The sequence below is a fragment of the Sarcophilus harrisii genome, chromosome 2 (assembly GCF_902635505.1).
Source record: "Sarcophilus harrisii chromosome 2, mSarHar1.11, whole genome shotgun sequence".
Taxonomy (NCBI): Eukaryota; Metazoa; Chordata; class Mammalia; order Dasyuromorphia; family Dasyuridae; genus Sarcophilus; species Sarcophilus harrisii.
The window spans coordinates 448,696,459-448,722,916 of NC_045427.1; the positions used below are offsets into that span (position 1 = coordinate 448,696,459).

Below are 26,458 nucleotides of genomic sequence, written 5' to 3' on the forward strand. Positions count from 1 at the left end.
CTCCTCAGGCTTCCTGCCCCTGTCTCCCTTCTGTGCCCAGCCTTCCTCACACTCCTCCAGCTTCAGTGAGGACCTTCTTCTGTTGGGCAACAACAATAACACAGTGCGTTAAGGTTTGCAAAGCATGTTACAAATAGTATTTTGTTTTATCTGCAAAATGACTCTGGAAAACAGGTGTCCCCAGTTTAGATGCAGAGAGGGTAAGTGAATTGTTCAGAGTTACTAACCTGAGACAGCATTTGAACTTGGGTCCTATTGAATTCAAATCCAGTGTGCTATCTGCTGTACCTTACAGCTGCTTCCAGCTAGGTTTAATGCCCACCTGAGACCAAGCTTCTTAATTATCATTTCAAGACCTTTAACTACATTTTTTCAGCTATGAAAAAAAAATCATATATTGTTATTTAAAAAGAAAGAAGGAAGGAAGGAGGGAAGGATTTCATATGGTTGAGAGATTCTCATAACTTACATCCTAATAATATGTATACAATAGGGATGGTTGATATGTGATACTTTAGGAGAGAAATATATAGACATGGAACTGAAAGGGAATTTAGAGGTCATCTAGTCTAAAAAGACCCATTTTGTAGATGAATAAACTGAATTTTAAGAAAGTTAAATGATTTGTTCAGGGTCACAAAGGTGCTAAGTAGCTGAGCAGAGATTTCAACCCAAGTTCTCTGACTCCCAATCAGTATTCATCTCCCTGTAACCTGCTGCTTCTGGTGATACTCAGTGGCCTCTAGTCATGAAATGTCATGATCTGTGAAGAATTAAAATTGGCTTTATCCAGGCTATTAGCAAAAAGCATGTATTAATGACTACACTGAATCCTCACAATAGCCCCAGGAAGCAGAGATTCAGAAAACCTGGGCGTGAGTCCAAACTTTGCCATTAACTTGTGTGATTCTGGGCAAGTCATTTTGGCACAATTCCACAATTTCCCCCATTTTAGTCTTCTCACCTGCAAAGTGCAGGGAATGAAATGCACGTTGCTTTCCTCCCAGAGCTGCTGTATAGTCAGCTGAGGTACATTTGGAAGGCAGCCCATGGAAGTATCATTTCCTCACTCTTCAGGTGAGGAAAATGATACTCAGCACTGCAAAGTGACTTTTCTAAGGTTAATGGCTAGTAAGCGACAGGGTGAAGACTTGAACTCAGGTCTTCAACCTTACTCCAGTTCCTGTGTTCCCCCAGTACCCAATGCTCTGGCGTGGTGGACAGGAGAAAAGGGGATGAGGATTAAGGAGTGCAGGAGAGACCCTGGGATGTAAAAATAATAATGACAACAGCTCTGTAGAGCTTTGTTGCTATTCAGTCATGTCCTGCTTTTTGTGATCCCATTTGGGTTTCCTTCTCCAGCTCATTTTACAGATGAGAAAACTGAGGCAAACAGAGTTAAGTGACTTGTCTAGCATTCCGCAACTTGTAAGTGTCTGAGGTTGGATTTGAACTCAGATCCTTCTGACTCCAGGACTGGCACTCAATTCACTCTGCCATCTTGCTCTTACAAGTCACTTTCTTCACAATAGTCCTGGGAGAGAGAGAATATTAGGATTGTTATTTCCGTTATACAGATGGGCAAACTGAGGTTCAGAACCCGTCATTCAGCAGCTACCAGACCCAGGGCTTGAATCCAGACATTTCTACCCAAAAGTTCAACGTTCTGCTTCTTGTCCATGTCCCTTGCAGACCATTAAGACAAACCTGAGCCGGGAGAATGATTTCATGAAAGAAAGCGTGGCTCACCTGACCCATCAGATGAAGCGCTATGAGAACTACTCAGACATCATGATGAGTATCAAAAAGGAGATTTCCAGCCTGGGCTACCAGCTGCTACAGAAGGATGCAGCTGCTGGCCCCGAGAGCAAAGCCCAGGTAAGCCAGTCGGGGATTATAGTGTTTGAGAGTGGCCCATGTTCCCAGCACAGTTTGCAATCTGATTCCTTAAGGTAAGTCATGCAAATATTATCATCCTTGTTTTACAGATGGGGAAACTGAGGCAAGCAGGATTAGATGAATTGCCCAGGGCATGGGCTCAGAGATGTGTCTGATTCAGCTATTCATAAAATACTTCGATATCTTTTGATATCATCTGCCCTCATCCAATGGCCAAAACACTATAATTCTGTCAAGTTGACTGAAAGACTTACTCACACATTGTGGTAAAAGTCTTAGAAAAACTCCTTAATAACTAGTGTGTTCTGTTGGCTGGTTGAGTGATTTGGGAAGGTGCCTGGATTTTTGGGATCTCATGAATTGAGGTGGTGAAGTAAATGCAGTGCCAGGCCTGGAGTCAGGAGATCTGAGACGCTTGTGATCCTGGACAAGTCACGTCACCCTGTTTGCCTCAGTTTCCTCACCTGTCAAATGAGCTGGAGAAGGAAATGGCCAACCACTCCAGTATCTCTGCCAAGAAAACCCCAAATGGAGTCACGAAGATCCCAACACGACTAAAATGACTGAACAGCATGACCTCATTATTCCACTCCTAGGAATAGTTTCTAGTGTAGAGGCATTTGGAGAGCCTGTTCCCTATTATTATTATGAGGATGAATAATGTTATTTTTATTACTGCTCGGATGACTCTGGTGTTAACACAGTATAATAGCATGGGGGCCCTAGTGGCCAAGTCCATTACATAAGCTATTGTTGAAGTACATCAGGGAAGAAACATAACTAAGGAACTTCATACCCCACTGGAGTCCAGAGATCTGTGTTCAAGTCCTGGCTATTCCATTAATTCATTGGGTGGCTTTGATCAAATCATTTGTCACAAAGGAGAAACAAGGTTTCTTTGCCATTCCTTTAAGGAAGCCTAAATAAAATTTGAAATAAGAATTTTTTTTTAAATAAAAGGATTTGAACTAGTGATCCTTAAGCTAATTCTACTCTTAACATTCTATGATCTTCTAAGGGGTTCCCTCCAACCCAGATATTCAGCATTTCTACCACATTTTACCACAATTCACACCCTAGGAAAATTCTTCATGATATGATAAATGTCACATATATAATCCAATTCCCAATCCTGTCAATTGTCTTTTTTTCCCCTGAAGGTAATGTGTGACTTTCATTTGATATTTATTTTAGATTTCTATATTTCATATGTGATTCACTGATTAATGATGTTATCAGTAACCTCAGAATTCCAGAATTGGAAGCAGCCTGATAAAACATCTAATCTAATTTGGACTTCAGGAGGAATCTCCTCTGTATCTTCCCAGACAGGTAGTCTTTCAATCCTCCACAACAAGAGGGACTTTCAAGGCAACTGGCTCCCCCCCCCCCCCTTTGGAGCAGCTCTAATTGTCAAGATGTGCTTCTTTCCATCTGGTCGAAGCCTCCTTCTCTACCATTTTCCTTTGGTTGGTGCAGTATTCAGCCCAATACAAATAATAAGACAGTTCCTGATCATCACTTTCACTTGAGTATTTTGTACTTTTCTCAATCTGAATTTGGAACAGGCAGGTCTCAGGAAGTACCACACTTCTTTAGCTTGGAGCAGAACAATGGGATAAAAAAAAGCTTTGGATGTGCCAGGATCAACAAGAGGCTCAGATATTTCTTCTGAGGGGAATATTAATCAAGATGATGAGGAATTTATCTTGATACCCGTAAGGTAGAGTAGAGCTACTGGCTGCAGAAAAGGGAAAGCAATGCAGTGGGGTGTATGTATGTGTGTGAGAGAGAGACAGAGACGGAGACAGAGACACACAGAGAGAGAGACAGAGAGAGAGAGAGAGAGAGAGAGAGAGAGAGAGACAGAGAGAGAGACAGAGAAAGAGAGACACAGACAGACAGACAGAGACAGAGAGAGAATATATACTGCACTGAGAGTCAGAAGGTTGGGGTTTCAGCTCCAACTGCCACTAATTTGCTGTGTGACCTTGGACAAATACACTCCATTGCTCTGGACCCCCTTCCTGTACCAGGGTGAGAAGCTCTTTCACGGGGCTGTTTTGTCTGTCAGGGTAGATGAGTATGAAAAGGTGATGATAATGCTGGTACCCTCTGTCTCCTAACGTGTCTCCCCTGATAGGCAGGTGGGTGTGAAAACGGCGTGATGGAAGCATGAGCTGTTTCTGTTTTCCCTTTGGCTCAGTTTGCCTCTTTTGGCCCAGATGCTGTAGTGGTTTTGTCATTTTCTTCTCTGGCTCATTTACAGACAAGAGCACTGGGGCAAAGTAAGAGACCTGTCCGGCATACAGCCAGTCTGAGGCTGGGGTCAGAGGTGCCCCCAGCTCCAGGAGCTTCCCCCGCCTCTTTCTTTCCTAGGAGACAGCTGGTGGAAAAGGCAAGGAAGCCAGCAAATATTCTGGAGTCAAGAAAAACTTTGTGGACAAGTCTGTCCCAAGGCCTCCCAAAGACAAGCTTCTGAAAGTAGAGAAGGTGAGGAAAGACACCGTGAAGGGCAGAGCCCTGCAAGCCACAGCAAGGCCCCGAGCCCTCCCCCACCAACAAGCAGTGATCCGGGGCATCACCTACTACAAATCTACAAGGCAGGAAGAGGGGGAGGATGCAGCTGGTAAGTCTCTTGAGTGGAGAATTCAGATTTTTCTGATACAGATAACGTCAGGAGATTGCCGAGTGTCCTTGGATGCTGGGGAAGCTAGGGATTGGGGGCCGGGATGGCAAGGGAAATTGACCATGTGAGAGTGGAAAGGGAACTTTAGAAAATGGGATGTTGGGGGCAGCTGGTTAGCACAGTGGATAGACCACCTACCCCAGAGTCAGGAGGAATGGAAATCAAATCCGACTGTGTGATGCTAGACAAGTCACTTAACCCCAGTTGCCTAAAAAGAAAGAAAATACAGAAAGAAACAGAAAAACAAAGAAAGAAAATAGGGTGTTAGAACTGGAAGGGACCTGAGAATAATACTGGTATGTGTGAGAGAGGTAATGTGTGAGAGAGAGCATGGGCTCTCTTTTAGAGATGTATAGAACCGGAAGACATAGAATTTTCTTTATTTATTTTTTATTATAGCTTTTTATTTACAAGATGCATATGCATGGGTAATTTTTCAGCATTGATAATTGCAAAATCTTTTGTTCTAATTTTTCCCCTCCTTCCCTTTACCCCTTTCCCCAGATGGCAGGTTGACCAATACATGTTAAATATGTTGAAGCATAAGTTAAATACAGTATATGTATACATGGCTATACAGTCATTTTGCTGTACAAAAAGAATCGGACTTTGAAATAGTGTACAATTAAGCTGTGAAGGAAATCAGAAATGCAGGCGGGCAAAAATAGAGGGATTGGGAATTCTATGTAATGGTTCATAAAAACATAGAATTTTATATTATTTACCACAGAATGTTAAAACTAGAGGGGACCTTAAATTGTCAGTGTTTGTCACTGACTGAGCCTGTTGCCGAGTCCAGACAGTGTGTGGGGATTCCTTTGCTGCTGCTTCCACACACAGGGCTCATACAATGGCAGGACTTCCCCAGCGTCAGGTGCCCCCTTCTGCCCAGCTCGGCTGAGGATTGGACACGACCTGGCTCCATGTCCCTCTATTTGTTCCTTCCCTTACTTTGTCAAAAAAGGCGCACAGCAGACAAACAGCTGCAGGAGTCTCACTTTGCCAGCAAGACCTGTGGGAACCAAGGCTTTGTTCCTGGCAAGGAGCCTGTGACCCATCCAGCCTCTCCCTCCCATGTTGCTGGGCTGGTCAGGCCAATGGCAAGGACTCTGAAAAGGGATATGAGGCCCTAATGTCCACCTTCGCATTCTGACCGGGAGGAGTTCCAGGGCCAGGCCTGACGTGTGAACAGGAAAAAGGCCAGGAAATGCGGATGTGTCCTAGAAAAACTGTTAGCACATCAAAGGCAAGGGAGGCTGGGGGGAAACCTGGTCTAGACGAGGTCTGGCCCCCCTTCCCCTCTGTACCCCCCTGGATCCAGCGCTTGTTTCCTCTGAAAAACGAAATTAGAGCAAGTGATTTCTAAGGTCCCTTTGTGCTTTCACAATCTGTATTTTGTATTTCTATATTTCACATTGTGTATGCTTGAGGTATAATGGGAAAATATCCTACACTTAAGACTAGGAGACAAAGATTCATATACTGACTCAGGGGCAAGATTCTGCAGTTCAGTTTTCTCTTCAGTTATAAGAATAATACTTGTATTGTCTATTTCATGTTTAGAAAAGTTTTGGGTAAAATTTAAGGCATTATCTAGATATGTGTGCATACATACACATGTGTGTGTGTGCATACATGTTTGTTATTCAGTTGTTTTAGTTGAGTCCAACTCTGTGACTCATTTGGGGGTTTTCTTGGCAAAGATGCGGGAGTGGTTTGCCATTTCCTTCTCCAGCCCATTTTAGAGACAGGGAAACAGAGGCAAATAGTTAACTTGCCCAGGTTCCTACAGCCTAGTGTCTAAAGTTAGATTTGAACTCTTGAGTCTTCTTGATTCCAAGGCCAGTGCTCTATCTGTTGTTCCACCTACCAGTGTGTGTATTTTATTATTCCATGGTCCTTTCCAGCACTGAGATTCTATGTTCTAACACTATCATTCCCTCATTCTACATATTCTTCACCTGGTATTAAGGTGAATCATCATGTTTCATCCTTACCTCCCTTCCCAAAAGCGAACTGGGTACAAGGGGGTGACTCTAAAATGGGAAGAGACTTTAGAGGCCCTCTAGACAAGGGACATGCTGGAAAGTGTTAACAACAGTGATGGGAAGTGGAGGGGAAGGAGAGGGATATGGATACAGGACACACTTTTTTATGTCTTATCTGCTTGATTGACAGTTTCTTAAGCCTAGACAATCAACAAAATAATAAATCAAGCCTTGATTTGTAGTGGTTGTAAGTTCTTATCTGCCGAGTATAAATGTTCACAGTGAAAATCAGCTTTCTGTTTCAAGCTGATTCCAACCAGCTCAACCCATCATTTTTAGTTAAAGAAACTGAAACAGAGAAATTAAGTGATTTGCCAAGATCACAAAGGCAGAGCTGGGATTTTAATTCAGTTACGGGTCTCTAGATATGACTATGAGTCATTTAATCTTTCTGAGACTCAGTTTCTTGACCCCTCAAATGGGAATAACTTACTTACACTATCTTCCTCACAGAGATGTTGTTGAAGGGTAGGTACCACGTGGACTTTAAAGTCCCACAGAAATGTTATTATCCCTGAGTAGACAGCCACCTGCTTACCGCTGTGCCTCTGAAGTGAAGATTTGCAGAATTGTAAGGGAGAGGAATGGGTGAGGAATGTGGAGATGGCATAAAAGGGGATGCTGAGGCTAACTTTGGGTGGTATTTGCCTGTCACTCTGACTTGTCCTGGTGGGGACAAGGGGGGTGAGTTAGGGCTTTGAGACCAAGGTTGGTTTGTTTCTGTAGTTTGGGGCCATAGCCCAGGGATAAAGAGGGATGCTGTGGTCACTTGGATGTTATTTGACCCCATCACCATGACAGCCTTGTGGAAAGAAAGGATAAAAGATTATTGCTCGGAGACCAAGGCTGGTATGACTCTGTGGTTTTTGGCTACAGCCCAAGGAAAAGTCAGCCAGTATCTAGGTTGATTGGGATGGGGATTACAGTGGGGATTTGAACTATGCCATAAATGAATTGCAAAAACTACCCCCCACACACACACAACCAAAAAAAAGAAAGAAAGAAAGAAAGAAAAAGTAAGGGCACCTGTCCTTTCTAGAACCAGGCTAGTCTTGCCAGTAAGCAAGGATTAAAACTTTTCAAAGACAAATCAGTTGGTGGGAACAGATAATCCCAAGTGGAAATCGAGTAGGATGTGGTATAGTGGAAGCAACTTTGAGGTGGTACTCAATTCATGAAACATGGGATCTTGTTAGCAAACTATCCCCTGGTCCAGTCACATCTATCTAGTCTTCAGTTTGTCTAATGAAAGGGTTGTACTATTATGACCTCTAAAGTCCTTTCTAATTAACATTCTACATTTTTTCCAACTTTCAGATTCTATAATCTAACTTTCTATGTTCTAAGGTCTTTTCTTGCTTTAAAATTCTGCCTTCTAATGTTCTGTTCCAGGATTCATTCTAGCTCTGACGTTTTATGTTCTAAGGTTCCTTCCAGGTCTAACATTCTCTGAGTTTATAAGTTATTGTCCCAAGAGACCTCCTTCATTTTTCTTGTATATTTTTCTGTTGCTCACCCACAGCTGTAGAAGCAAGAAGCTGGGCTAGTAAGGGGCCTTTGTCCTGCTGCCAAGTTGTCTCAAGCAACCTTTTTTGTGAGAGGAAGGGGATGTCTTTTCTCTCAGGGAGAGGGACCAACGTGATTGATGTCTTGATGGCAGTGGCAGAAACAATATTGTCTCTCCGGGATCCCATGTACAGGGCGGGTGGCTTTGGCGCCTTTAACCTCCATGGCAAACAAAGTCAAGGCAACAAAAAAGAAGCATGTAGAGGGAAAAGATTAGGACAAAAGGGAGAAAGAGATAAAGGGGGAGTGGGAGGTAAAGATAGAATTGGCCTCAGCACCCTGAGGGTCTGAGGGTTAAGCCCTAAACGTAGATTGTCAGAGGCAGAAGGGACCTGAGGTCTGGAAGGGACATGGGACCATAACATGGTGAAACATAAAACTGAGATTATTAGAGCCAGGAGGGGCCCTAGAGACCATCTACTTCAGTGCTTTCATTTTGCAGATGAGAAAACTGCAACCCAGAGAGAGAAAGTAGCATATACCATGTCAGATAAAGTCCATGGTCAAGCTAGGAATAAAACCAGGTCTCTTCCACCATTCCTCCCACTCCTGTGTTCCTCAAGTCCAGACCAAGATAAGGTGACTCTCTCAGAAAAGATTTAGAGTTTACTTCAAAGTCAATACGTTGCAAACAGTCTTGCTAACTTCTCTCAAGACTGCATCTTCTGATTTCTCACTTTCTGGCATTACTCCCTTCACTCATCCATCCTCTTGCATTTGAAACCTCAGTTGGATGTTTTCTCTTTTCTTCACCTCGCATGTCTAATTACTTACAAAGTCATTTTAATTCTAATTCTATAATATCTCCAATTTCCTATTTGAAGAAAGACTCAGAGGCAGGAAAAAGTAAGACTTTTTGGACAAAACAAGCAGGTCAAATTGGTTAGAATATAAACATGAGATAATAAGTAGGAGTTAGGATGGTAATAAGCATTTATATCAGCATCTATTTGAAAAATATACAGGAATATCATCAGCAAGTGTCATATTTAATGGGGATAAACTAGAACCATTCCCAATAAAATCAGTGGTGAAACAAGGTTGTCCACTAGCACCATTACTATTCAATATTGTATTAGAAATGCTAGCTTTGACAATGAGAAGAGATTATAGGAATTAGAATAGGTCAGGAGGAAACCAAATTATCACTCTTTGTAGATGATATGATGACATACTTATAGATCCACTAAAAACTGCAAGAAAAAATTAACAACTTTAGCAAATTTGCAAGATACAAAGTAAATCCAGTATTTACATCATGCCTATGATATGCTAGCCACTGTGCTAAGCACTTTGCCCATATCATCCCCTTTGATTCCCTCACCCCATCTACAACAACTCTGGGTGATAGATGCATATTATTATCCCATTTTACCATTGAAGAAAAAGACAGAGAGGTTAAGTGAGTTGCCTGGATTCAAATAGCTAGTGTCTTCCTGACTCTAGGCCAATATCTCACCTAGTTGCCCCTGTGTATATGAAAGGGAAGAGTGTAACTGAAGGCTGAAAAGGTAGGTATAGGATTTTCAATCCATCTATCTATAGACAAACACACACCACATTATATATATATATATATAATGGATATATAGATATACTGAAATCCAGACTATGGGCAGGTTTTGACCTCTTTGCTAAGGATTTTAAATTTTTTCTTGTGTCAGAGACCCCTTTGGAAGTATGGTGAAGTCTAATGACCCCTTCTCAGAATAATTTTTAATGCATAAAATAAAATAGATAGGATTACAAGGGAAATTGATTATATTGAAAAATGATGTAATTTTTTTCCCTATTAAAGTTCATGGACCAACTGAAATGTATCCAAAGATCCTCAGGTTTAGAATTCCTGCTCCAAGTAATGAGGAACTACCATTAATGCAAGAGGAATGGGGCCCTTGATTAGAGCATCATGAACACCAGTGAAGCCCTCTGGACTGGGGAGAAGCAAGACTGGGCAGAGACAAGGAGAGCAGCTATAAGGCCAGGCAGGAGGGAAAGAGGGCTAGACTGGGGGGGAGGGGGGTGCAGAGGCAATGAAAGGGGAAACAGATCTAATAAATAATCCTTGCATCTTGCACTTCTGGAGAGATCCCTTTTAGGTTTAAGTTTCTTCACCATGGCCCTGTCAGGTGAGGTTGTAGATTCAAGGTTGGAAAGGATTTCTAGCCTCTAGATTACGCAGGCAGTAAGTGGAAGAGCTGGAAGCTAACTTTAGGACCTCTAAATCCAGATGGAGGGTGTTTTCCTAGGAGTCCCCTCCCCATCAGAGAAAGACCCCAGGACAAGGAGAGCTGATGGGAAGGACCCAGGACTACCCCCCGCGGGGCAGAAACAGGACTTCCCCTCTATGAGTCCAGCTCTTTTCATTATAATGAAGAAGAAGAAGAAGGTTTGTGTCAGTTCTCTTCCCCTTTCACAAAGCTTAAAGAGGCTTTACAGACCATTACTATCTGGGATTCTCAGTCTATGCCTGAGGAGCCTGAGGCTCTTACTCATTCAACCCAACCCAGTGCAAGAAGCATTAATTAAACACCAGCTGTGTGCAAGGCCCTTTCTAGGTGCGAGGAACATAGATAGAAAGTGAACGATCTTTGCTCCCATGGAGCTCATTCAGTACACAGCCCGTAAAGAGCTCACACAATGTAGGATTGTTTGAGAGAGGAAAAGAAGGCTGGATGAATAAGGCATAAAGAAGGGCTTCCTGTATGAAGTGCTACACTAACGGAGCCTTCTAGGGAGTTGTAGCACAGACTCTGGGTAAGAGCATGGGATTAGAATCCAGGGCCTCTGGGCCTCTGCCAGATGCTTCTTCCATGATGACAAGGAACTGTCTTTAGGAATATGACTTTTGGGAAGGAGACAGCCTCAGGCCTGTTTAAAACCGCAGAATCCCCCCACCTCCCCCCACCCCCCTCACCCCCCAGCTGACAAGGGGCTGCAGGCTGCCCAAAATACTGCGCTTGGAATACTAATGGCCCCATGCAGCTTCAAGCGTCAGAGGCTGCCATGACAAACAAGGCCGGAGGAATCCGCTTCCTTCCTGTAGCCTTCCCCTGTCAGAGGAGCATGGCTGGGGAGAGAGGGCCCCCGGCCACCCTGCCAGGGCTGGCTGAATCTGCATCCACTTTCCCGCAGCTGGCAACGTGCTCCGGAGGAACTCCGAGGGAATGGGGGGCAGGCTGGAGAGAGAGGAAGGGAGGAGCAGGGCCACGGCCCAGCTGGCCCTCAGACTGCAAGCTCCCAGGCTGCTTCCCGGGGAGAGGGCTGGGCCGCAAAGGACCCCCTGGCCTGAGACGGGGTGGGGAGGGACCCTAACCAATCTAGTGAAAGGACTGTGTCATATCGCTGGTTCCGCCATCCCAAGTGGTGGAGAGAATATTTAATATAGAAATTATACATAAATATTATAAATAATATTTACCAACTTATGTTATGGAGCCTTCAAGGAGGTCATATACATAAAGCACTTACCAGTAGTAAGTTGCTCTTCATTTTTGTTTTGTTTTGTTTTGTTTTGTTGTAAGGCAATTGAGGTTAAGTGACTTGCCCAGGGTCACACAGCTAGGAAATGTTAGGTGTCTGAGGTTGCATTTGCATTCAGGATCTCCTGACCCCAAGACTGGAGCTCTACCCGCTGCACCATCTAGCTGCCCATAAATTATTCTTTAAGGGTGTTATTATTATTTTCTTACCTCTGCTTCATCAAATGCCTTATTACCTTCAAGACTTGACTCAAGCAGTACTTTTTGCAAGAAATCTTTCTTGATCTCCTCTCAACTTCTAATGTCCTAAATTTCCTTGAATTTATTTGGTATTTATTCTGATTGTATTTTAATGTATATGAGTTGCCTCCCTCCCTGCTCCCTGCCCCCCAAAAAAAAAAAAATGGAAGCTCCTTGACAAGAGGGACTTTTTTGGTGGAAGAAATCAGTTAAATGACTCTGGTCCTCCTGGCTACAGAGATGGTGCTCTATCTACTGGAGAAGTGGATTTATTTCGTTATTGTCTTATCTGCCTAGCATAGTGCCTGATACATAGGAGATGTTTAGTGGTTGATTAATATTTGTATTATTCATAGAAAACACCCTCAAGGGGGTAACAGAGCTGTCGCAGCAGGAAACCAAACTAGAAGGAAGACACCTGGAGCGCAACTTGGATGAACACAAGGAAGTGGGGGCTACAGATGAAGGAGACCCCACCCCTGGTCCTCCCACCAGCACCACCCTTCTTCCCACCACCGTGGCTCCCAGTACCACCACCACTACCACCACCACCCCTACCACCACCACCACCACCACCAGCCCTCCAGTCACCATACTGTCCATTGGCTACAATGCTGCAAGCCCCAATGGGTCAGAAAGTCCTAACCAAGGTAGGGTATCAGCCTTTAAAATGCCAGGGAGAGTGGAATGAGCACCGGGATTCTAAGAGACAAGATCAGAAGGGAGAATATTTCAAGTATGGAAAATAGCCTGTGCAAAGGCTCAGAGGTGGGACATCATATGTAGGAAATAATAAATTGGTCACCTTAGCTGAAATGTAGACTATATGAGGGGTAGGGATATCAAGTCAGTCTGAAAAGATAAGTCAGACAAATATGGAAATATGTTTAGAAAAATTGCACATGTTTAATTTATATCAGATTGCTTGTCTTGGGAGAGAAGAAGGAAGAAGAAAGGGAGAAAATTTTGGAATTTTTGTGTTTTTGTAAAGATGAATGTTGCATGCACTTGGAAAAATACTATTAAAATAAAAAAAACTCATTCTCAAGAAAGAAAGAGGAAGGAAGGAAGGAAAGAAGGAAGGAAAAAAGGAAGGAAGGAAGGAAGAGAAGAAAGGAAGAGAAGGAACAGAAGGAGGGAGGGAAGGAAGGGGGGGGGAAAGAAGGAAGGAATGTCAGAAACATATTGTGGAAGACTTTAAATGCCAAATAGAAGTTTGTATTTATACTAGAGGTAATAGGGAATAACTGAAGTTTATTGAGGAGAGGAAAGACATGGTCAGAATTATGTTAGTCTATTTGTTGGCAAGGCAGTCAGGGTTAAGTGACTTGTCCAGGGTCACATAGCTAATGCTAAGAGTTTGAGGCTGAATTTAAACTCGGGTCCTCCTGACTCCAGGGTCAATGTTCTATACACCATGCTACCTAGCTGCCCCTCAGAATTATGCTTTAGGCATAATTTGGCAGCTGTATAGAAGATGTATTTGGAGAAGAGATTTTCAGAAGAAAAGCAATTAGGAAGCTATTGCAGTAACCCAGGTGGGAAGTAAAGGGTGCCTGAATTTGGTGGGAGATATAGTAGACATAGGGACTGTCCAGTAGACTTGACAAAACTTGGCAACTAATAGGAGATGGGGTAAGGGAGAAAGAGGAGCTAAGGATGATTCCAAGGTACAGAATGTGGATGGAAATCACAGTTTGAAAATCATTATTAAGCACCTCTTCTCTGTAATTTGTTTTGTTGAACAGAAGAGCCTTGCTAAGTTGTGAGAGCCTTGGGATGTGCAATACGTATATGTATCTAATGATTAGATGGTGGAGCACACAATAATAATGCAGAATAGAATGTCAATAAGAGAAGGACTAAGAGTAATGTGGGATTCAAAGAAAGAAAGATCATTTCTGACTAATGAGGATGTGAGAGAAGACTTCCGAGAAATGATATTTTGGCTGGGTCTTTAAGAATGGGATCCCAGACAAAGATAGCTCCTGTAATTCTTGGAGACCTTTAAGAACAGGTATGATTGTTCTCTTTGAGCTGAGAGAGGGAATGATTGTGTCCAAAGACAGGAGAAAGGCTGAGATGATCAGGACTTACTTGGGATCATTGATTTTAGAACTTAAAGTGACCACAGAGAGCATCTAGTGTAACCAGTTTATTTTACAAAGGAGGAAACAGATTCACAACATTTAAATGGCTTTCCCAAGATCACCCAGGTCCTCTGACCTTCCACTTTGTCCACAGTTCCACACATTTGGGGTTTGGAAGCTTCATTAAAGTGTATTCTTTCTCTGTACAGTCAAAGAAGCGGGGTGTGAAGGCACTATCAAGTCTGTTGACCCCCCTGTGAAGCAGCACAGCTATGGGCGGAATGAGGGGGCGTGGATGAAGGACCCCACAGCCCGGGATGACAAGATCTACGTCACCAACTACTACTATGGGAACAATCTGGTGGAGTTCCGCAACCTGTACAACTTCCAACAAGGTCAGGGATCCTGTGGGGACCTCTGGGAGAGGGGCTGGTACAAAAGTAGAGACCCTTAGGCTTCCGCTGAGTAGGTGGCAGTTTTTCAGAACCAACCTTCCCAAGGACGCGGGGAGTATTTACAGAAGCCTGTGGGACACAAAGGAATCATGTTCCCCCCAGGGAAATGGGACATATGGCCTAGGGAAACCTGATAGTTTGTGCCTTCCCTTGACCTGACTGGTTGGAATTGGGCACCTTTCCCTCTCTCTCTAAATAGCTTCTCCTATTTCATGTCTTCATATTTATGAATTACAAAAGATTAGAATCTGAAATATAGAAAATTCAAAGTTAAAATCCAAAACCTAGGATATTAGAATACAGCAAACAGACAGGAGTAGGAAGGGTGTTGGTATACAGATTGTTACAATATAAAGCCCAGAATGTCAAACGCAGAATGAGGGACCGGATGGAACAAAAAAATCACAGAATCCATAAGGAACCTTAGAAGTCAACTAATCTGTCTCCATACTTAGTCTATTTTGGGAAATGTATCCCATTCTGCCAGGAAAGCACTTTGGTTGTAACAGAGAGAACATTTGAGAGTGGATTTTGTTGGGTATAGTATGATGGAAAAAAAACAAAAAACGCTGCAGAGAGATTTATACAACTGAAGTTTTATTCCGGTTTCTATCAAATCTTGTTCCCTGGGTCTCAGTTTTCATACATGAAAAATGGAGTCATGGGCCTAAATAATATCTAAAGTCCTACGGGGCAGCTGGGTGGCGCAGGGAATAGTCTCAGACTGGGGGTCAGGAGCTCTCATCTTCGAGTTTAAATCTGGCCTCAGACACCTCCTAGTTATGTGATCCTGGGCAAGTCACAAAACTCCATCGACTTCCGTTTCCTCCTCCGCAAAATGAAGCGGAAAAGGAGATGGCACCCCTGCCAGGGCTTTGCCCGGAAGGGCCCTTCCAGCGCCGCCATTCTGCGCTCTGGCTCCGGCGCCCCCCGCTGCGAGGGAGCGGGGGGGGGGGGGGGGGGGCCAGCAGGGGGGGCTGCCCTCGTTTTCTCCTCGGGAAAGATGACCTATATAAGCAGTCCAAGAGGGCCCCCTGAGCACAGGCCGCGGGGGCCGGGGAGCCGCGGGGGGCCAGCCGGCCGGGGCTGGAATGTGCCTAATGCGAGCCATGTGTTTAAACAAGACAAAAGATCGGAGGGTGCGCTTGGGAGCGGGGAGCGGGCCCAGCGTGCAACCTGAAGCCGGCTCACACAATCAGAGAGAAGGTGCCGGAAGGGCTCGTGCTCCTGGGCAGGGAAGGGCGGGCGGGGGTCGGAACCGGAGACCCGCCTCCCTCCGGCCGCCTGTCACAGCTGGCAGAGGCGGCGGGAACGGCAAGGGCCTTGACCCCGCCCAGAGGACTCTGGGTGTGGAGGCAGGACAGCTGGGTTCCGATCCTCCGTCTGGCCTTGGCTTCGTGACTAAGGGAGCCACGCCGACTCCGGGCCTCGGACCCTCCCGCCTTGGGCCCAGTGACGGGCGCGTGCCTGGGAGAGTCTCGGAGCCGTCTACCCTCCCCCGGGGGGCCTGAGCTGTAGGCCCGGAGCCCTGGACCGTTTTTACCGCAGGGGCTCCTGCTTTGTGACTAAGCAATGACCGGGCTCCTCCTCTCTCCCCAGGCCGCTGGAGCAACCTGTACAAGCTGCCCTACAACTGGATCGGGACGGGCCACGTGGTGTTCCAGGGCGCCTTCTACTACAACCGCGCCTTCACCAAGAACATCATCAAGTACGACCTGCGGCAGCGCTACGTGGCGGCCTGGGCGCTGCTGCCGGACGCGCTGTACGAGGACACCACGCCCTGGAAGTGGCGCGGCCACTCCGACATCGACTTCGCGGTGGACGAGAGCGGCCTGTGGGTCATCTACCCGGCGGCGGACGAGGGCGGCTTCTCCCAGCAGGAGGTGATCGTGCTCAGCCGCCTGGACCCCGGGGACCTGTCCGTGAGGCGCGAGAGCACGTGGAAGACGCGGCTGCGGCGCGGCTCCTACGGGAACTGCTTCCTGGTCTGCGGCATCCTGTACGCCGTGGACGCGTACAACCAGCGCCAGGGCCAGGTCGCCTACGCCTTCGACACGCACACGGGCACCGACGCCGCCCCCCGGCTGCCCTTCCTCAACGAGCACGCCTTCACCACGCAGATCGACTACAACCCCAAGGAGAAGGTGCTCTACGCCTGGGACAACGGCCACCAGGTCACCTACGCGCTGCACTTTGTGGTCTGAGGGAGCGGGGCCTCCCCCGGCACTCTGGGGCCCCGAGGCTCAGCGCGGGAGGAGTGCCCCTCCCCCAGGGCAGGGGCGCGCGGGAGCGTTTCCGGGGCGGGCAGGGGGAGAAACCGGGCGCAGGGCGGGCCAGCTCCCGGAAGTCTCCAGCGCCCCGCAAGCCTTCTAGAGCTAGGCCCCCATCCTCCCCCCCTCTTCCCCCTGCTTCCGTCTCCTCCTTCCTGACATAAAAGTCCGCTGCTTTTGCGTCCGGGGGCCTCCTGCAGCCGGAAGCGGGAGGCGGGACCCCGGGGCGCAGAGAATGAGGACTCTAGAACCCCTGGCTCTGAAAGGGCCCTTCGAGGTCATGCGTCCCAGTGACCCTCTCCCGAGGGCTGAAATGTTCTGCCCTTTTTAACAGAAATCGGGGGTCGCCGTCGTTTCCTACCCGAGGAACGCACAGGGCAGTGTACGACAGAAAGATTCTGCATCTACGTAAACCGCTCTTGACGCGGCCGCTTTCCTCGTCTGGCTGGCTCCAGGCCCTCTCTCCCAAGGGGGCCGTCCCTCCGGGAAGGAGCCCCTCTCTGCCCGGCCCCGGGCTCTCTCCTCCAGAAGGGGATCCCCCCCGCGTCACAAGGGTGTGCCCGGGAGGCGCCGGGAGAGGAAGGCGCGTGTGCGCCTACGGCGTCCTGGGTTTGTCTTTTTCTCCCTATTTGTCTGCCCAAGGAGCGGTCATTTCCCTGGGTTTAACTTAATTTAATTCAGTGCCGTGTAGCCTGATGGCAAGAGCACTAATTATGCATTTTTTAAAAAGTCTAAATCTTACACCTGACTCGATGACAGATTCTGGGCAAATCAGGCCCCTCTCTCTGGGCTTCCACTTCCTCCTCTATTAAACAAAGGAGCCGAACTGGACCCCAGCTTCTCAGCCTGCGGATCACAACCCCATGTGGGGGTCACGAGATTATGATTTGTTTCAGTAAATGTTTGATTTGTGCACCTGTTTTATATACCTGGGGTCACGTAAACATTTCTTGGGGGAAAAGTTTGAGAAGTCCTGATAATTAACCTCTAAGTTTTTTTTTTTTTTTTTTTCTGGCTCTAAATCTTATGATTTGTTGAGCAGAGAAGAGAGGTTTGGACTAGGGTGCAAGGGGGACCTGTTTGTGCTTCCACTGGGAGTCCTGGATTCAAGTCCTGACTCTGAGATTGACTACCAGTGTGGACTTGGACCAATACCCATTCAGCTCAGGCACTTTCAGTTTCCTTCTTTGTGAAAGTGAGGGAATCGGAAACCCTTCCAACTTTAAATCCTGCGGTCTTAGGGACTTATTTCAGTTCAACAAATAGTAAGCGACTTCTGTATGCAAAGAGAACCCTGGTTGAGGGGACATTGTTTTCCTGCCCTTGGTAAGCCTGGGCTGTGTTTCAGCCTCAGGCCGCCCCATGTGCATTCAGGCCCTTGGCTCCCGGTCTCCTGGGATGCTGTTGCACACTGTCTGACCCACATTCCATCCCTCCACAGTCACCCACGAGCCGGCCTGAAATCAAATACCAAGAAAACACGAGAACTTGTTCCAACGTCCTCTCCCTTTCTTCTACAATGATTTTTCTTTTGTAATTCATAAATGTTGTCATCTGTTTCTGCAGTCGGGGCCCAAGAATGCTGTAAGTGCCTGTATGCCAGGAAATGTCGGGAGGGGAGCTGTTTTCATCAGCTTGTTCCCCTCCTTTCACTCCCCCTAGTTCTGGCCCAGCCCGAGGCTCTCTCCCACTGCAGAAATGCTTGCTTTGGGCAGCTGCCTGATAGCTTTGCACCCCCACCCCACTCCCCTCTCGGTATCACACAGCAGGTAGTCCTGGCAGCTTTCACCATGTCCCCAAACTGAGGTTCCCAGAGTGCACCTGCTAAAGGCAGATCATCTCTCATTTCTCTAGGCCCCAGTTTCCTCAAATGGGGGACTTGGCCTTTGCTATCTCCAAAGGCCCTTCTAGTTCTAAATCCCATCACAGTGGGCATTTCAAACATTCATATACGTACTCAGGGAAACTTTCATCACTTGTCCCAAACCATACTGCGAACTGCTATTTTCCGGGCCGTGGAATTTAGTCTGAATATATGCTGACCCTTCCCCAAATATAGGCTACACACTTAAAATTAGACATTCTTGGAAAAAGATAGAACAGTGAGCAATGGGTGAAAGCTACAGAAATAGCCCCACTAGAAAGCTCCAAGTAAAGCTTAGGTGGCCAGTTGTCAGGGATACAGGACGAGGGATTCCCACTTGGACCCAATGATGTGCAAGGATCCTTCCAGTTCTGAAATTCTATAATCTGATGGAGATGCTTGGTGTAGCACTGGATTTGTTTCCTGGATCTGCTACTTTCTTCCTGTGAGATCTTGGGCAAACATTTAACCTTTTTAGGTCTTATGTTCTTTTGTCAAATGAGGGGGCTATCTCCGGTCCTTCCAGTGCTAGATTCTGTGATTCCTAGAAAAACAACCTATAGTCTTAATCTGAACTATGGTAACCCATTATGGGCTGAAATGGGAGTTGTTTAAAAAGGGGAGGGTGGGAATAGTATGGCCTGTACTCAGTATTAGTGTGCAAGGAGCAACTTCTTCCATCCTTCCCTTGAACCCCCACCACAGTTCTGCTGGATTCAGTCCGAACTATCAGCACCAGGGCATCCTATGTGATTTTTCTTTCAATGGCTGGGGTCCCACACAGCAGGAATCCTGAACTCCTCTTGTTTGGGAGGAGCTCTGGATCTGGCTTGCGACTGGGAAAGGCTTTCTGAAAGAAAGAGGAGACTGCTAGTGACCAGAGACAGCTAAGGGTTGTGAGAAAGAAGAAATGGAGGAAAGTTGTGGGGAAGAGGAAAACAGGCTTTTCTAAAAGAATTCCAGCCCTGAAGGCTCTCTTCAAAGGGAGAAGTGTTCAGTGGGAGAACCGCAGTTGGGTCTGAATGAAGCCATGCGGTGGGGAGTGGAAAGAGTCTTGGATTGGAAATGTAGGGACCTGCATTTGTGCTGAGGCTCCTACTAACTCACCGTGCAGTCTTGAACAAACCACTAACCTCCTCTTAATTTTTGTCCCCTTTAAATGGAGGGTTAGAACATCTTTGAAGTTGTTTTCATTTATAACACTTTATGGTTTATGATCCAGTGTTCCATGTTCCAATAATCTGCCTGCTAAGGCTCCTTCTAAATTCTATGTTCTAGGAGTTCTGCATGCTGATGTGAAATCTTATATATCCTCTTCTCACTGCCACTCTTGTTCAAGCCCTAATCACCTCTTGCCTGGGGAAATGCAATATTTTATTATTCTTTCTTGCTTTAACTCTCTCTTCAATGCAATCCATCCTCTACCCAGCCACCAAAGTGATTTTCCTAAAGCTCAAACACAGCCTTGCCATTCTTTCTCCTTCGGTGATCTCCCCATGCCCCACACACAGTAAACTCCAGGGACCCCCCAGGAGGAAATATAAATCTTACAAGTTGCATTTAAGTAGTGCTACCCTGCAGTGGGTAGAGTACTGGGCCCAGAATCAGGAAGATCGGAGTTCAGATCTGACCTCAGACACTGTCTGGGTGAGCCTGGGCAAGTCACTTAGCCCTCATCTGTAAAATTAGTTGGAGAGGGAAAAGGAAACTAATCTAGGACCTTTGCCAGGAAAATGAAGAGTCAGAGGTAACTCGATGACAAAATTTGCACTGACAGCTGCTCATGCCCTGGCCCCTTCCTCCCTTTGCAGGCTTCTTACACTCACCTCCACAACGGGACAGTGCATGCACCCTGGCTTACTCGCCGTCCCTTGTCCCAGCACTCCCTCTCTGTGGCTCTCCTCGGTGAGGAATGCTCTCCCACCAGCCAGCCTCCACCCAGGCTCCTCTCAAATTGGATGTTCTGCCAGGGGCCCTTTCTGGTCTCCTCAGCTGCTAGTGCCTTCCCTCCTGAGATTCCCTCCCAGCCATCTGCGTGTACCTTGTCTAGTGGTCCATGTTGCCTCTCCCTTTGGAATGGATTTTTTTGCCAGGCATGTAGGAAGAGCTTAATAATATAATAATAGTCAAGAGCTTCTTGATGGATCGACCTGCTACAATTCTGTGTTCTGGGTCTCATCCACCTTTGACATTCTATAAAAATTCAGAGGTCATCCCAGCTTTCATATTGTCGGTTCTAAAGGTCCCTTACATTTGCCAGGGGTTAGGGCCCTTGCCACCAGTTGGCCAGAATGGTAAGGCAGGATTTCTGCCCTAACCTGACTGGAATCTCAGTGCTCATTGGGAAGGAGGCTGCACACTCTTAGCCTTCTCTGAAAGGCAAAAGTATTTCATCCCACTTCCTTTACCGTAGGGTCTTCTTTCAGGAATCTCTTTACGGCCTTTTCTTCTTCCTGCCTAAAGTGTTAACTTTGTGGTACTCCTGATCCTTAAGGAGATTCATTTAAAAAGTATTTGAAGATGGGCCCGCTTTTCCCCAATCTGTAAGTGTATTTCCTTGTGAGCATACAGGGGGTGGCTGAGAATATAGCCAGATATCACAGAACCTGGGATTAGGAAAGAGTGTTTATACATGATAATAATTTTAAAAAACCTTTAGAGGTAGAAGGAACCAAAAGTGCCTATTTTGGGGGGTTGGAGGACCTGGATTCAAATGCCGACTTTTCTATGCTGCCAATGTGGCCTGAGACAATGCACTTAATTTCTCTTGATATCAGTTTCTCTTTATAAAATGAGAAGATTGGCCAGTTGATCTCTCAGGTCCCTTCTAGTTCTAACATTCTGTGATAAAAACCCCATTTCTATAGCGCTGTAAAGTTAATAAATTATTTTCTTAACAACAACCATGTGAGTTAAGCAGGGCTGGGGCTGTTGCCCTGTTTTCCCATGGCAGTATCAAAAAGTCCCTTCCAGCTCCCAAAACCTACAAGGTTTGCTCCAAACCCTCACTGCAAGGAGCCATCCCAGTGCCATTGTACATTTAGTCTGAAAGGCTCACCTAGAACAATCACTCATCGTTATTTATGGACACAGAGACAGCTTGTGGAGCCCAATCTTCCAACTCAGGACTGTTCTGAGGGTCTCTAAGAAGAGAGGAAGAAATGGGCTTCCCTCCCTCATGTGTCAATACTAGAGTTTCCATAACTGGTTCCTTCAGTCTTTCAAGTCTAAGAGTGGTCCAACCAAATCCAGCAGGCCAGGTTTGCCCTATTGTCTGTTTTTCTTCTACTGTGAGCTAAGGATTGTTTGGACATTTTAAAAATAATGTATTATTATATTTTAAAAATGTAAGAATGAGCTTTAAAAAAAACAGGCAGACAACCATAGTTTGCCAAAGTCAGCTCCAGTCCAAGTTCTCCTGTACCCCTTGCAAAAGCCAAACTAGCAAGTATCACCTTGTGAAGCAAGGTACCCAAATGTGCATCCTGTAGAATCTGCCTGTATCAGTAGCCATGCATCCACATTGGTTGGCAACTTTTTTTTTTAAACATGTAATAAGCCTTTGAAATAAAAGAAAAATATGATCCCTAATCAAGGATTGCTTCATTTCAAATAAATATTATTTGAAAAACAGAACAAAGATATCTGGGGAATAAAATCTATCACAACCACATGATTCAATTTCAATTGTCTGTATGATAATTATGTCTTCTTCCACTAATTTTGGTTCAGCAGAAAGAGTACTGAACTGGGGGGTCCTAGATTTGTTCAGTCTTTTTTCAGGTGCATCTGACTCTTTGTGGCCCTATCTGGGGTTTTCCTGGCAAAGACCCCGGAGGGGTTTGCCATTTCCTTCTCTAGTTCATTTGGCAGATGAGGAAACTGAGGCAAACATGGTTTTGTGACTTGCCCAGGGTCACACCCCCAGGAAGTGTTGGAGGTCAGATTTGAACTCAGGAATGAAGCCTTCTAACTCTGGGTCTGGGACTCTACCCACTGCACCCCTTGGAAAACCTAGGCTCCTGACCCGTGCACCCCTGACTCTGGATCTCAGGATCCTCATCTGTCAAATGAGAAGTTTCTGCTTAGATGGCCCCTGGGGTCCCTCCCAGCTCCAGAGTGTGGTTCTGTGACCTTCCCTGTGTCCTGATGGCCCTGAGTTCTCAATGGTCCAGGTTCTGGCCAGGTTTGTCACCCTGAAAAGTCCTCCAAGGACCTGCCCACAGAGAGGTCCAGCCACCATCAGCTTAGCTCCAGGTGACAGATTTTCTTGGCCACAAGAATGCTGGAAGAATCGCTTGGCATAGTGGAAAAGGACACTGGATCTAAAATCAGAAGACCCCAGTCTGGGTCTTGGCACTGTCACTTAGAAACCACCATCATCAAAAGTACCCCGTGGCATCCCTCTCTAAAGCTTGTGTTTGACCACCTGACCATGGGGAAAATAAATCTCTGCCTTTGTGAGGCACAAGTGAGATCATGCGAATAAAGAACTTTGTAAACGCTAACGGCTAGAGAAACATAGGTTATTATTATTAAGGCATGGGGGAAAGCCTAGGAAATCACAGCTCTTTTGAAGTTTTGAAGTCATTCTCCCCCAGTGAAAGTGGCATTTGTTTTGCTGACCCTCTGGTTTATTTTACAAGACTCTGTCCCATGATGTCACAGCTTAACCATGTGAGAGGATTTACTATTAAAAAAAGGGGGGAGGACACAAAAATGAGACTTCAAATTTAGTCGCTTTTGGAGAATAAAGAATTAACAACATAGCATTAATTTAAACAGCAGGACCGGAATTTAAGAATATCTTGAAGGAGACAGTATTTTTTGTTGTTCTTTTCTTTAATGCATGAAGAAAAGAAATTAGTAGGAGGATAATTTTTTGTTTCAGAGTTAAATTATAATTTCTGCTTGCATTGTGTTTAAAGTGCATTTGCACAGATAGCAGAAAGTATAGTAAAATGGCCAAAAATTGTGCTTGGTTAATACACCCGATCCTTCTAAAATAAAACTAGGTAAGGGAGCGGAAAGTCAATGAGAATAGATAACTACAAAAGACAAGTCAGTCTTCACTCACCTTTACCAAGGAACTGGCTGCAGCTTAAATGTAAATGAGTACCTTGGAATTCAGAGTTTAGTAGGTTATTAAAACACTAACATAGATAAGAGAAGTAGGGAAAAAATGAGATTTAGAGTGAGGGGAATTGTTTGAATTTCAGCTCTGACAATTATTAATAATTTTGGACAAATCACTCCCCTTTCCTCTTATTGGACCTCAGTTTCCAAGAGTCTTTTGTTTTCAGTGTCCAATGGAAACTTGGGCTTCTTGACTTCTTTTGTATCTTGGACCACTTTGGCCGCTGGATGAAATTTATAGAATCCTTAGAATAATGCTTTTATATAAATAAAATAATTGTATAGCACTTCCAGGGAAACCAATCATATTAAAATATATCATATATTGGGACGATGCCCAAAGGGCTATCAAACTGTGCATATCCTTTGATCCAGAGTGTCTCTACTGGATCTGTATCAGAAAGAGATCCTAAAATTGGGGAAAGGACCCACATGTGCAAAGACATTTGTAGCAGCTCTTTTTGTGGTGGCAAAGTATTAGAGAATGAGTGGATGTCCCTCAATTGGGGAATGGCTAAGTTATGGTATATTAGTGTTAGGGAATATTATTGTTCTATAAGAAACTGATCGTTTCTTAGGATTTTAGAAAAACCTGGAGCTGAGCCCAGCAAGCTGGCTTCTTTCCCCCAGAGACCAAGGGCTCCATTTTACATTGGGATTTCATAATGAAACTGCAACAAACTGACCCAAACTAGATTTTACTAGGCTTAGGCAGTTCCTTTCTTATCTCTGGTTTTGAAAGAACCCCTGAACCTCAATCACAGGAGGTCACAGCCAGAGGAGGCCTTAATATATAAAAAGTTAGGACATAAATCTCAAAATATCAGAATTGCAAGACTCCTTAGATCACAGAATGTTTGAATGTAGGTCTCAGGATGTAAGAACTGGTGATCTCAGAGATCACGGAATCCCAACTTGTTTGTTGCCATTGAGTCATTTTTCAGTTGTTCCTGAATTTTCATCATCCCATTTGGGGTTTTCTTGGCAAAGATTCTGGAGTGGTTTGCCTTCTCCAGCTCATTTTTGGAGATAAGGAAACTGGGGCAAACAGGGTTAAGTGACAGGGTCACACAGCCAGTAGCCATCTGAACTTATGAGGATGAGTCTTCTTGTCTCCAGGCTTTGTACTCTATCCACTGCACCACCATAATGCCTTAAACTCCTATTTACAAAGGAGAAAGCCGAGACTGAAACAAAGAAATGACTCATGTGAGGTCACACAACTAGTTTGTTTCTTTCCACCACACTTTCAGCACTACTTCCTTGGACTGGAAGGAATAAAGGAAGGTCATTTGGTCCTGTCCTCTGCCTCTGCTCAGAATGAAATCACATCCACATGAAGTTTAGTGATAAAACCAACTTCAGAGTCAATGAGTCTCGCTTCCATTTAGCTAAGACCTAGAGCTGCTCACAAATACTGTACAGAATGAGATCCCAATTAGCCTTTTCCTAGGCTTTCCAGACTTTTGTCATGAATTTATTTTTGAAAAACCACTGGAGGGGTAGCTAAGTGGTACAGTGAATAGAACACTAGCTCTGGCTTCAGGAGAACCTGAGTTCAAATGGGACTCCAGACACTTGTCACTTATTAGTTGTGTGACCCTGGACAAGCCACTTAACTTTAATTGCTTTGCTGCCACATATTCCCCCAAAAAAGTTTGAGAAAAGATGGTGATCAAAAAGGGGAAAAAAACCACTGGAAAACATGGGCAGGGGCACAAAAAGATTGTGGCAAATTGTAGGGGATTCTTAGAGGGTGATAGGAGAGAAGGAAGGATGGAGAGGGTGATAAATGTCAATAAACTATTCAAGGCAATCTTGTTGCCCACTCTTGCTTACTAGGCTGGGTAACATTGAATAATCTAGTTTACTTCACTTACAAAGTGGTTGTGAGAAAGCTCTTTGTAGAGCTAACATTACAACTTCCGTCATCCATTTCTTTATAGAAATCTTCCTTCCCTTGCAGGCCACTGTGGCTGTTGGGACCTCCCTAGCACCTCTCCCCCATTTGTATAAGTTACAAATAATATGCATTCATCTATACCAGGTTTCACCTGAAAGAAGATTCCTTGGGCTACAGGAATAATGCAGGAACCACATAGGAAATACAGGACCCATAGGATGTCAGCTTGAACTAGAAGCTTCCTAAAATCACAGAATGCCAGATTTGTACTGACGAGTGCCCCATGGAATCACCTCTCAATAAATGATCTCTCCGCCTTAGGCTGCCAGTGTTGGGAAAAGCCCCCCCTCTCTCAAGAGGGCCCCTTCCATTGGACAGTTCTGATTGTCTTAGAATAGAATATCAGAACTAGGAGGCATTTAAAAACGAAAAGCTTTGTGGAGAGGCGGGGAAGTGAGAGGCAATGGAACAATGGAAAATGGTGCTGGCTCTCAAATGAGGCATGAATCACTGGGATTATAGAGTAAGACTAAGAGATCCAACAGGTCTGGACACAGCAAAAAAGGGCTTTGCTCTGGGTGCTGTCAGCTGGAAGTTAGAGTCACCAGGAGCCGCAGGAGACAAGAGGCCGGAGAAGGAGAAGGAGCCATTCAGGGCCAGAGCATCCCAGTGGGACTGCAGAGCCGGGCAGGTGCCCGTCCCCCCACTCCTCCCTCAGTGCCCTGTGCTCTGCCCAGCTGCTTCTCTAGTTCTGGCCTCTCCCTCGCCACCCTTTGCCCTTCCCAGCCTGGCTCAGCAGCCCCGGATTGGAAGGAA

The 26,458-nt window shown here is 45.5% G+C and overlaps 1 protein-coding gene across 1 annotated transcript in view; it reads left to right on the forward strand.

The window, feature by feature from the left end:
- OLFML2A (olfactomedin like 2A) overlaps positions 1-22,415 on the forward strand; it is a 45,036-nt gene extending 22,621 nt beyond the window's left edge. The window contains exons 4-8 of the mRNA XM_031954289.1: positions 1,693-1,878; positions 4,279-4,528; positions 12,281-12,574; positions 14,224-14,409; positions 16,069-22,415. Coding sequence (XP_031810149.1) covers positions 1,693-1,878; positions 4,279-4,528; positions 12,281-12,574; positions 14,224-14,409; positions 16,069-16,673 — 1,521 coding nt within the window. The 3' untranslated portion in view covers positions 16,674-22,415. The remainder of the gene's footprint in view (positions 1-1,692; positions 1,879-4,278; positions 4,529-12,280; positions 12,575-14,223; positions 14,410-16,068) is intronic.
- The last annotated feature ends 4,043 nt before the right edge of the window (positions 22,416-26,458 follow it).